The following is a 12,470-nucleotide window of genomic DNA, read 5'->3' on the forward strand; positions in this document are numbered from 1 at the left end:
GGGTAGGTTTGGGTTTTGGGGTACAGGGTTATTTTTATGGTTCAGGGCTAGGTTTGGGTTTTGGGGTACAGGGGTATTTTTAGGGTTATGGGGTAGGTTTGGGTTTTAGGGTACAGGGGTATTTTAAGGGTTCAGGGCTAGGTTTGGGTTTTTTGGGTACAGGGGTATTTTAGGGTTCAGGGGTAGGTTTGGGTTTTGGGGTACAGGGGAATTTTTAGGGTTCAGGGCTAGGTTTGGGTTTTAGGGTACAGGGGTATTTTTAGGGTTTAGGGATAGGTTTGGGTTTTGGGGTACAGGGTATATTTATAGGGTTAAGATGAGTTAGTGTTTAAGGGTGCTGGGGTATTTTAAGGAGTAAGGGTGGGTTATGATTATGGGGTGCAGGGGTATTTAAAGGGAGCAGGGTGGACACCCGAAGCTGGAATGTACAGAACCTGGGAAGAAAAAAAAAAGAAATATTGGGGACAACGCTCGCTTTTTTTTTCCGTAATCCCGCGCCCCGCACACGCCCACGCCCCCAGCACACACCCACAGCACACAATATGAGACATGGTATAAAGGGCAGAACGTACCACACGGCCCCAGCGTTTGTCACGCCCCCAGCACATGCCCACAGCACAACGTAGACACGCCCACAAGGGACTACTTTGCTGGCACGGTTCTTTTACCTTTTAAATGTATATGGTGGGCGTCTGCATAGCCTATGTCCTGCTGCTGCAACTGCCCTTTCCAACGCTGTATTGGGTGTTGTGATTGGTGCTGTGATTCCTGAGATTACCCGCCTCAAAGGTTTGGGCTCTCTCTTTATTATATTAGTATAGATTACTTCTGTCTGGAACTTGTCCATGCCATCGGCCTTTTGTCCAGTTCTCTTCACTGCACCAGCTCCAGAGCTCTCCCGGAGTTACAGGTTGTTGATTTCAAAGGGCGGTGAGGAATGTCTTTGATACTTTTAGGGCTGATTTATCTTCTGTGAAAGGAATGAGAGGGGTTTCTGGGCTTTGGAGACACTCTTTTCTACTAAGACTACCCTCCACCTTTTTATATTTCCAAGAACCCTGTGTGAGACTTGTCTTACTTGAAGGTAAATCTCATAAGACCTAGGTGCAGTCCTACATACCAGACTAGGGTACACCTGGATTTTGGCATTTAATCCACTGCTCAGAGACAATTAATGACTATCTAGTTACTTAAGAAGGTTGGTAGCCCATAAGGTTTGAATTATGTTCCGACACTCAATTTACTTCACATTGGGCAGTGATGAAAATCTTTCAATTTAGGGATGGAGCTGATAAATGTAACTGCTCGAAAAAAAGAATGATGGCTCTGTGGGGTAAGTGAATGTGTGAACTTTTTGGGAAAACACAGAAGATCGGAGATTACGGAGCTAAAATTGCGTCAATAGGAGCCATTTACCATTAGTATTCTTGGGCTAAACCTTACTATTGGACATAAAGCTGGGCCCCATGTAGATCCCTTTAATACTTGACCCTAAGGGTAACAAGGTTGAGCAGTTCAATCCTTCCTCAGAGAGGTACTGTGGGTTTAGAGACTCAGAACAAAAAAAAAACTAACACAAATCAATGACAGAATGTCTTCCAGTGCTTAATCTTTTCAAAAGTACTTTACTTAAACCTCACATTACCTAATTCTGTTCATCAATGATTTAGAAGGAAGAAAACAAAAGGTGAGCTGTAATAATACGCTTCAGTGATTACTGTAGGAGGTGGCACAGGCTACTCTCATGAAAGAAACATGCATGATACTTCCATGCCACTATCCCTTGCTCAGGCATACCCATGGTAGTTCATTTGGCTCATGAAATTCTAAGGAGGGTGGCCAGATAAATCGAGAGCCTGTTTGGGCTATTCCCCAGTTTGTATTGATATTGCCTCACCCCATTTGGCCTTCTTTGTGGTGGGTAGTACTATTTCATTGTTGAGTTGTTTAGGGCACAGGCTGTGCCTGTGTTGGTCGGATGCCGCAATGGGATTGCGCTCCTCATAGGGTGCGCACTTCTGGTCCCTGGTGTTAATTGAGCTTGCCCTTGCATCGAGTATCTAGTGAGCAATCAGCATTAATGGTGCTGGTGCAGGTTAGGTGAGCGTAGGCGGCACCAGCATTGGCTGAAGAGGTGGCTTTGTGGTTGTGGTATGTACAGCTTGGTAAAACTTGCAGCTGGGCAATCATCCCAAAAAAAAACTTAAACATCTAGGTGTACTCTGCTCCTGGTATCAGCCTCTCCATTAAAGCTGTCCTCAACTGAAAGTTCGGCTTACCCATACTTGGACTGCAGAAATTTCTTCCAGCAGCTTCATGGTGCTCAGATGTTGCAGGGGAACTCGGACAATGCTGGGGTCCAGAGGTACGCTCGATTCATGGCGATACATGATCAGGCCACACTGTGGTGACACCTCAGGGACTTCTAGGCCTCACCTTGGCAGAGTGGTGCAGCTCCTTTCCGCGGTACACTGCAGACATCTTTAGCTTGTCCCGGTCTCGGCCCAGTTTCTGGGCATCTCTCTTATGTATTTATGGGCATCTATACTCTCCCTCACTGTCTCTCTTGAGCAGTTAGTCAGCTCTCTCCCACCAAGCAGATTCCACGACATGGACACACAAACCAGCTGGAGTCCCTCATGGCTCCAGCCCCAGCAGTATGGGTTATGCTTACATTCCTAACTCGGTATCCTGGCCACACGAAGGCATCTGTACATCATGGCACCACTTAGGTTCAATTACGTGTGTTGAATCGAGGCGCCCAGCATAGAACACCACAATCCTGTGCATATTGGAAAAAAATAGCTCTCATGCCCTTTTCTAAAGCTAGGAAGAGTTATTTGAGTGCCTTATCTGCTCTTCATATTGCTTTCCTTTCTGAACCAACAGTCCAGGCCTCTGTCTTTTCCTTATCCCAGACGGTTTAAACTCCATAAAGTCTAATTAAGTCTCCCTATCCAAGAAAGCATTGGAGAGTTTCCTCTGATGTGACTTCATGTTAGGAGCATATGAAAGAAAGCTTGTTCAGGATGAAAATGTGTCTTAACCCATTAGATGTTTATTTTTTGTCACATTCACCGCTCACCGCCTATCATTTGGACAATAATTTATGCTCTAGTTTTTGGCAGTAAATTTCTGTTAATCAGGCTTTCCTGCATTTCTATGTCTTGACCTTGCAGATTCCATCTATTAACTTCTACCTTTTCACCTGTAATCAAGCATTTCATAATCTGCAGAAGTTTTTTTTTACCTTGGGCATATTCTTCCTTTGGGACTTAATTCTAGAAGGCATGGATCATCTTCCTCGTCTTGCCTGTGTAGGCTGACATTGCAACCACTTGAAAAGGGCCTCCCCTACTTCCAGCAGCTAAGCTTAGACAGAATTGAAGGACTGCTTCATCTCACCCTTTACAGGCAGCTGTCCTGGCAGTCTGAAGCAAAGATCCTATGTTTCGTTTCTCAAAGTTGGCAAAGGGATTTTGGTTGTGAAACAATATAGGATCATGCATTTTCTCTCATCATCAATGGTGTGGAGACCCTGGATTCTGACAGAGGAATCTTGGCACTCTGTCTGGAAATTTCCTCCTCATCTTTATACTGAAGTTATAGACAGAAGCTGAATATTCCAACAATCATTTTTGAGATCCCTTTCTGTGCAGCTTTTCCCAGTGGGCCAGGAAAGGTCAGGAGGAAACTCCCTAGCTTCAAAGGGGTCCTCTGTCTCTTCTCCTTAACACTATTAAGCATGCCCTACTACAAAGGATTCCTGGAATGCCCTTGGGGGAAGCCTTGCAATTCACATGTGCTACCTGGGCTTTCCAGCCAACCCCCCATCTTACAAACTTTTAAATGTTGCAAATACAAAATGTATCCCAATGTGGCTCTAGCCACCCTTGCCACAAATGCCCCATACATGCTTTCTCTACACGCACTAAAAGGAATACATTTGCAGCATCCATGTCCCAATTAGAAGGGTGCAGGACCTAGTTGCAATGGACTGGCAGATGACTTTAAAAAGCTGGAGTGGCCAGTAGGCACTTATCTGTAGCAAGGCGGGTAAACGTGCCTTCTTGCCCCTATGAACTGTATCACGGCCACCACTGCCATCCATATACAGCCTACTGAGTTGAGGGTAATCACACTTGTAAGAGGGGTACACATGGTATGAGTCTCAAGGAGACAACCTCTGGGTCTCAATCTGCATGACAAAGGTACTTGGAGCACACATGCATGATTGTAGTGTGTACTGAGGCAGGCGTAACAAAAAGCTGCAGCATGCTGTGCTGAATTTGAGGCAGAAGTGCACACTCTTCATCCCTTCAGGACACAAATGCAACCAGTCAGCAGGAAGGGAAAGAAGGCATGTGGAATTAAAAAGGTGGTGAAAAGGATCAACACAATGGTGGACGAGTGAATGGAGACGGAGAGCGCGAAGGAGTGTTGCAGAGGATGGGTGCAAAGAGGAAAGGATGGAAGGAAAAGGGGTCAATGAAAGGAAGGATGCTTAGAGAAATTAATGGATGATGCAAGGAGAGAAAGCAGAATGAATGGATTGAGAGATGGTAAGAATGATCCATCAATGGAGATGAGGAGGGACAAACAGATGGAGAAAAGAAAGGTTTGAGGGATGGCTGAGTGAAGGATTGATGTGGGAGAGAAGGAGGGATGAATGGATGGACATGAGGAAGAAATGGTTCATAAAGAAAAAGAAAAATATAGAAAGTACTGATGGATGAAGAGATTAATGATGAAGACAGGCAACGGGTGGGTAAATGATTCAATTAATGAGAGATAGATGAATGAGTGAGAAAGAAGTAAAGATGAAGCATAGAGGAAAGAAAGATGAAAGACGGGAATTAAAAATCAAAGGAAGATGGAAAGAAGAAAAAGAAAGTAGAGAAGGGCAGAAAAAGGAAGAGAAATAAAAAAAGAAATGGAAGGAATAAAGAATGAAAAAAGAAAACGAAGGTAGAATGTAGAGGCTTAGAAAGAAAGGTAGAAGATACAAAAGAATTAAAGAAAGATAGAAAGACGGAAAGATGGGAAAGTTGGGGAATTGCAGAAAGATGAACATAGAAGAACAAAAGAAAGAAGGAAGGATATAAGAAAAGAAAAAATGGAGAAAGAAAGACAAATTGGAAGATGGAAACAAATCCATAAATATGGAAAAAGGTGCATTAATTGATCCTAGAACACAATATATTTGCAATAACGCATGGTTTTTTCCTACCATAGATTATTCATGCTATGTTGTGCATTTGAGGGCCAAATGTTGTCTTCTCTCCTGCAGATTCTCTGAATGTATATCTAGCCGCTTGTCCTTTCAGCCTTGTCTCAGGATATCCAGAGAGGCTAGCACAATCACTGATGCTGGTGTTAGGGACCCCGACATCCAAACACCTCTCAAGGCAGCTTTAACAGATGCAATTTATCTCAGTCCACAGACTCTGGTCCCATCTCTTCAGGGATGAACAGCCCAGGAAGATGACAGGTCATCGCAGAAGTGCAGACCTCATTTTACCCAGATAACAGACATTTGATGCAGACCTACATTGTATTCTAGAGTTGCAATATTTATATCCTTTCCTTGATTTCCTGCTGCATAACCCTATGTCACATACCTTACAATATCCCCTCTTTTTATGCAAACAGTAGACCTTTTCTATGAATCCAGCTACTCAGGTCCACTGTGGCCTGCTGGTTTTGCCTTTCTTTACACTCACCTCATGACAACAGTCAGTGCTGGTCTTGCTTACTCCAATTCTCTTCTCTCCGTCTGTGCCAACTGTATTCACGGATGCTCCCATGGTGCCGCTTCACTTCATTCTCCAGCATGTGGACCTGGGCAACAGTGACAAGAACCTGTGAGAATAGGCTAATACTTTGTGATTGTGACCACACAGAGGCGTGAAGAGGTCTACGCTACGGGCTCTATGGGCCCAAAGATCTGTGGTGAGAAAACACAATGACAAAGACCAGTGGAAAAAAAGCAGGCTGGTGTGGTGGCCAGGAGTAACTGTGAGCACGCAGAGGTATGCAAGAGGCTCTGTGAGTCTGATGTTCTTTGGTGAGTGAGGCGGTGACAAGGACCCTTGAGATGAAGCAGACTGGCATCTTGGCCAGGTGTGATGGTGAGCACCCAGAATTGTGGAGGGAGGTTACTATAGTCCATCAGCTCTATGGACCTAAGGATCCATGGTGAAGAAGACAGTAACAAGGACTGAGACATCACAGGTTGGTGTTGTGGTCAGGTGTGATGGTGAACACCCAGGAGTGTGGAAGGAGGCTACCAGAGACAAGGACTGAGACATTGTAGGTTGCTGCAGCGGTCAAGTGTGATTGCGTATACACAGTGTTGAAGTGGTCTACAGTACGTGTCCAGGCTGTATCGGCCTAAAGAGATGTGGTGAGGGAGAGTGTGTTGCGTGGACAGTAATACTGTGCTGCAGAGCTACATCCTGCCTCTGTGTGTAAATTCGTCTGGTTTCCCTGAGCGTGTGTGGTGGATTCATGAGAGAAGAAGGAATGGGAAAACAACAAAGAGGACTTGAAGAAACTACCTTTTCTCCTGAGAAACTATGGGGCAGATTTACAAGCCCTGTACGCCACATTTGCGCCGCTGTTGCATCCCTTTTGTGACGCAGCGACGGCGCAAAGCCTGCGCCATGCTGTGGGGTATTTACAACGTGACGCACCTAGGGAGATGCGCCATGTTGTAAAGCCCTGCGCCACATGTGGGCGTTCCAGGACAGGGGGGGTGCATTCCGGCGCAGGAACGCCTCGTAAAAGTGGCTGAGTGAAACCTACAAGATTTCACTCGGTTACTTTTATGGCCATGTTGCGTCAATATCCTGCGCCTGCTTGAAGCAGATGTAAGGATTGATGCAGCATGTTAGGCATAGGGGAACCCCGAGCCTTGCTGGAGCTGCGTAGCGCTTGCAACGCGACTCCAGCAATACACCGCCTTTCCGCCGGGGGATGCAACATGCATCTGCCTATCCATGCGCCATGGTGCACCGTATTGTAAATGCGGAGCATCAGTGGTGCCGCACGGGTGGTATGGTGTGTCGCAACTGTTCTGGCGCATCCCTGCTGATTAGCAGAGATGCGCCAGAAGTTGTAAATCTGCCCCCATTATTTTTGAGGGAAGGAACAGCCCAGGCAGCTAACCTGTCCAGTGTGTTTGCCTTATCTGTAAGAACAGCCTAGTGTGTGGCTTTACCTGCATTCCATCCCCAGTGTGTGGCTTTACCTGCATTCCTGCCCCAGTGTGTGTCTTTACCTGGAATCCTGCCCCAGTGTGTGTCTTTACCTGCATTCCTACCCCATTGTGTGGATTTACCTGCGTTCCTGCACCAACGTGTGGCTTTACCTGCAATCCTGCCCCAGTGTCTGTCTTTGCCTGTTGTCCTGCCCCCGTGTGAAGTCCTGCCCGAGTCTGTGGCTTGAACTGTATTCCTGCCTCAGTCAGTGCAACACTCCCCCCTAGCCTTGCCCAATTGGTTGGCTTTACTAGTAGTCTTCCCCCAGTGCATCACCTTATTGTAATTGTGCCCCAGTATGTGGTGCTACCTGTAGCCCAGCCAAAATACGTTTCACGGAATCCTGTTTTAATATTCTGTTCTGTAGAAACTTTGGAAAGGGCATGCTGCATTTGAGCAGCAGTAGAAGGCAAATACTAGGCATGAGTGGTGAACCCTGCTGCATTCGTGGAGTTTTCCGCACTCCACAGAGCACGAGGTGTTCCCAAAAACTTCACGGAGTGAAATATTTCCTCGCTCGCCAATGCTACGCTGGCAAGCACTCGTGAGGAAATTCCAAAGCTAGATCACCTTCCAGCGAGACATCTCAACACGGGTGGTCGCTGATGGTCGTGACCACTTTAATTGAGAAACCATCCATTTGCGTTGAGAAAGCTGCCGATCATGTAGAAAATCTACTCGAGCGGCAGAAAGAAGCCGCGCTCTATTGCGCTGCACATAGTACTGTTCACACTGATTTTCTAGCATGAGACAAATACCTGGCATTAACAATCGGCACAAATGGCGCGAACTAACGCACTCTGCCATTTGCCAGACTCTTCGTACTGCGTCAGAGTTTTTTGGTCACGTTGCGGAGTTCCGCATAGCGGAAATCCGTGAACTCCGCCCAGACCTAGCAAAAACACTGCCTCATGATGAGTATATAATGACACAAGTATTTATGGAAAAGTAGTCCAGGGAGCTTTGCGTTTACTTCCAGTTTCTTTGTGTAATGACCCCCTTACTTTGTACGTTCACGGACTAATAAAGGAAGCAGGCACATAACTGTGATAAGAGATGCACCTCTGTGGTCCAGTCACTGATTATTTACACCCTCGAAACAAAGGCAAACTAAACTGTAGTGCAAACATGCTCGCTTTAACCGCTCGCAAATAAGTTTGTGCTTTAAAGGCAGACGGTGGCCCGGGTTTACTTGTAATGTTTTTCTGTGTGGAAGAGTAACACTTGCACCAACGTGTATTTAAATCTCCTGTGTTATAGCTCCTTTAGTTTAATACTGTGGTCTCACCTGAGTCTGAGCAACTATATTTTTGGGAAATCAAATGATCTGATTTGGAAAATGGAACTGAAAAGTTGTGGGCTTCAGAAGAAAGTACGACTGAGGCAGAAAAATTAAAAAACCCACAATTTGAACCTGCAAATTCCCACTGCCCGTGCCAGCAGTTCTATTGGAAATAGTGAGATTCCCTGCTAGACCAATTCCTGTGATTGGTCATGGATCATGTTATGCAATTGCTTGACATACAAACATCTGCTCCTCCCCACCTTCTGTTAAGTGGCACAAGCCAACTGTAAAAACTCCCAGTTCCTAAGGGCCAATTTACCGCATTCCCACCCTCCCTATAAAACATCACCCAAGCCCACCCCATGTTACCTTCCTCTGTAGAGAAGAGATGGCCTTCTCCATCCTGGTCACCACTGACTGAAGATTCTCTGAGGAGGAGGAGGAGGAGTCGACTGAAGATTCTTGCTCTTGAAACCTAAGGACAGGGATTGATGAAAATAATCAATCATAAAAGAGTGGATGGACATTGGTTTAAATGACTAGGCAGATCTGTGCTCCATCGTGTGGGGGAAATATTATTTCACCAAATGGTTGGGACCCATGATTCCAAACAACAACAAAAAGACAGCAAATAGGAAGAAAGGACTGCTATGCAAGAGGAAGGTTCCCGACCCAACCACCAGAGGTGGAATAATGCACAGCATGTGAACCCAGGAAAAAGTCACACTGCAAAACAATTTCCCTGCCCTCCATTTTCATTGGTTGCCTGTGTGACACCACAGGATGTCCTTGTAACACTTTGTATTATATGCCAATATTAAACTGAGGTTTGAACCGCATTAACCTCCTAAAACACTGGACCTTTAAAGTGCTGTCTAAACATAAAGCTGAATCGACAAACACTCAGTAGGTGCATAAGACCATGTGCATGGTTGAGGCTTGGGCCGCACTGAACCAAGCAACTGATTGCACTTTAGAAAATGCTCATCTTATGAACAGATAAATTGAAAAATGTCAAACACACGGAAAGTAATACTACAAGCATGCACCAGACCAACTTTACCTTCAGGTATACACACAAGCTGGCAATGTGCACAGTGGCTTTCATGAGTACCTTACAAAAGCTTGCACTGAACAATATAGAGCTGAGCAGGTGATCCATAACTAAATTTGCTAATCGGCCAAAAGCACAACCTCACTTATGTGAACATACAGCAATTGTATCACATCTCAGATACTGCAGAACATGCTTAGCTGTGGGTACTGACGGCCTTCAGTGCTTTGTAAGCTGACAGTTTTCACTATGTTGCAGAGTTTATATCACACAGCAGTGTCCAATATATATGCAGCCGAGCCTGTCTTCTCACCTCACTGGACTCCTGCGTAGCAGTGGCAGGCTGACCCCCACTGATGAATCTGGGAGTAGGTGCTATGCCCATGTCTGATGCAAAATATGAATGATGGTGATAACTTTTGTTTCTTCGAGTGAATAGAATAGGGAGCCCCCGCTTGGAAGAGTGACCTGGAGGGAAGCAAGATGTGTAACAAGGTGCTGCCCGACCAGCGGTCTACGAGACAACTCAGGAGAGCAATGAGCCCAGGACCACATCACACTTCCTTCCAGGGCACATTCCCAAGCACGCTGCTCCCTATTCTAGCCTCGCAGGCTCCCGGTCCATGCTTAAGTTGAGCCGGTGGTTTCTGGTGCTCGGTACCAGCACATAATTGTCAACACTAGCACTTATGACAGTCTGCCACATGGAGGCGCTGTTTGTCTAATTTACAGATGAGCACAACTACAGCTGTTTATTTTTAAAATATACTTTAGAAATGACTAATACCTGCGTCCAAGCTATTACTATAGCTTTGGCGGCCTTGAATATTATGAATTGTCAGACTTGTAGGAGTGTGATGGTTTGTAGTTGTGTTGGTACTGTCATTGACAGCGATATCAGGAGCAATAGGTGGTGCAAGCTGCAGTGGCCTCCTGATAAGGGCCCTGGCACTTATTTCTTTTTTTTTTTTAATTGAGCACTGCGCCTGGGACTCATTGACGGCATGGACTGTCCATTTGCAGCACACCGTGGCCCCCAGGGCAACCTACCATTTGAAGACGCTTCTCATCATTTTCACTCGAGCGCCGCTGTCCTGAGATCTTCATTTGCAGCATAAACCATAAGGTTTTTATGGTGCTCTGGGAGGGGTGGGGCTTGCTACTGTGCTTCTCCTGGGGGCCCATAGACCTGCTCCCTGGATTACTATAAGGACCATTTGTTTCAGTCTGAGTCCTGCTTAAAGTAAACTAGAACTTGTCAATGGTTTCACTTTACATTCTAACACTTCCTTATTCTTTTTAAATTCTGTTTACTGTTTCCTGGGTGCAACATACTTGAAAGATAAACTGTGCCATTTATAAAGATTGAAAATATTTAATTGAATGTAGTTTTGAGGTACTTAAAATGTGCTTGCTTTTTTTCCATTATTGTGAAATGTTTTCTTCTTTTACTTTTTCTGACAGTGCCTTACAAACAAGCATTGGCCAAGGCAATAACTTGCCACTCGCATTATGAAGATGCAATCTATATGCTGCGCCAGATCTTCTTTCTTTTTGTTCCTCTGTAATCTCTGGTCTCATGCGGATGAGCTATAAGCGCACAGGCCTCTGGGTATTCTTAATAGTCACATTGCAAGATAGCGGTAAGGGATACCAGTGTGGTGTCTCTCAGTAGGTTAGTTCCACTATCTATTTGAGAATAAACCGCCTAAATGCCTTAACGGTGGAAAGGACGTTTTAAAAGGAAAAGAAGAGCTTGATTCTGGCCAGTAACTTGTGACAGAATTAAAGGTGTCTTAAGTTTTTTTTTTAAGTTATGCCAGTGGGAACCTAGGTCAACACAAGCAAACAAAAACAATGGTTTACAAAGGACTTATTTCTAAGAAAATATAATAAATCAGGTGGCAATCAAATTACCGTGCTCAACTAATGAAACATTAACAAAGACAAACCAGCATCTTTCCTTATAGAGCAGGCAGGAATCTTTGTGGAAGTCAAGGGTTTGGTACAAGGAAGGCAGGAAGAAACACCATGAGGGTTTATGATTGACACTCAGGAATGAAACTTTGGATGGGGGTTGCTGCCATTTAGGAGTATGGGCTCTGTCCTTTTCAAGGTGGAGATTCAAGAGCAGAAGACATTGATGTTTGGATAGTGTCATATGGCCTAGCTAGAATTTCATTTCACTGATGAATGAGACTTTGAGGTAGCGTTGTGTGTTATTAATATATAGATCAAGGAAATGCTCAGTTGATTCAGCCGGAGGAGTTTCATGAAGTGGCTGGACAATGAGGAACAGCATAGAGCCATGCGGGATGCCACAAGAGACCAGGAAGAACAGGGAATCTTAAGAAGTGCTGTTTTACCACATAAAAGGATGAGGTTTAGGTGACAGTCTGTGTTGGATGTGAAGAATGTTTCAAGTGAGGCTTGATGGTAAATGATGGCAAAGGCCAGTCACAGGACTAGAACATCCAGGAGGTAAGCCTCTCGGTGAAGCATTACAGCTAATTACATGATCAGATCTTGGACGTAGTACCTAAATAAGAACAAGGAAGGGATACATTGCAAAGTCCTTCACGAAGAGAAATCTATTGAGTTAAACATTTGAAATGAATGATGTTAAAAGGCTTAAATGACAAATTTGAATTTTTTTTGGTTTTTAATATGAAATACATAGGTTATAGTAGACAAGATGTCCTCTTCCTGGGAAGGGATTTATGGGAAGCAGCAGGTTAAGCAATGGAGAAGTACTCGGTTGTCACTACCAAATTATTTTACAGGTTAATATACATGGGGTGGTCCCGGTAATCCTTAGAATCTGGGTGTATTACATGTACAATTTTCGATTTTCTTGACAGAATCATTC

At 44.8% G+C, this 12,470-nt stretch overlaps 1 protein-coding gene across 1 annotated transcript in view; it reads right to left on the reverse strand.

Annotated features, from left to right (window-relative positions):
• Positions 1 to 12,470, reverse strand: part of LOC144768184 (peroxidasin homolog) — a 235,201-nt gene that overhangs the window by 24,934 nt on the left and 197,797 nt on the right. Inside the window, exons 19-20 of the mRNA XM_078651647.1 lie at positions 8,917 to 9,022; positions 5,724 to 5,841 (exon numbers count right to left, since the gene is read on the reverse strand). Coding sequence (XP_078507773.1) covers positions 5,737 to 5,841; positions 8,917 to 9,022 — 211 coding nt within the window. The 3' untranslated portion in view covers positions 5,724 to 5,736. The remainder of the gene's footprint in view (positions 1 to 5,723; positions 5,842 to 8,916; positions 9,023 to 12,470) is intronic.

Source organism: Lissotriton helveticus, chromosome 7 (genome assembly GCF_964261635.1).
Source record: "Lissotriton helveticus chromosome 7, aLisHel1.1, whole genome shotgun sequence".
NCBI classification, from domain to species: domain Eukaryota; kingdom Metazoa; phylum Chordata; class Amphibia; order Caudata; family Salamandridae; genus Lissotriton; species Lissotriton helveticus.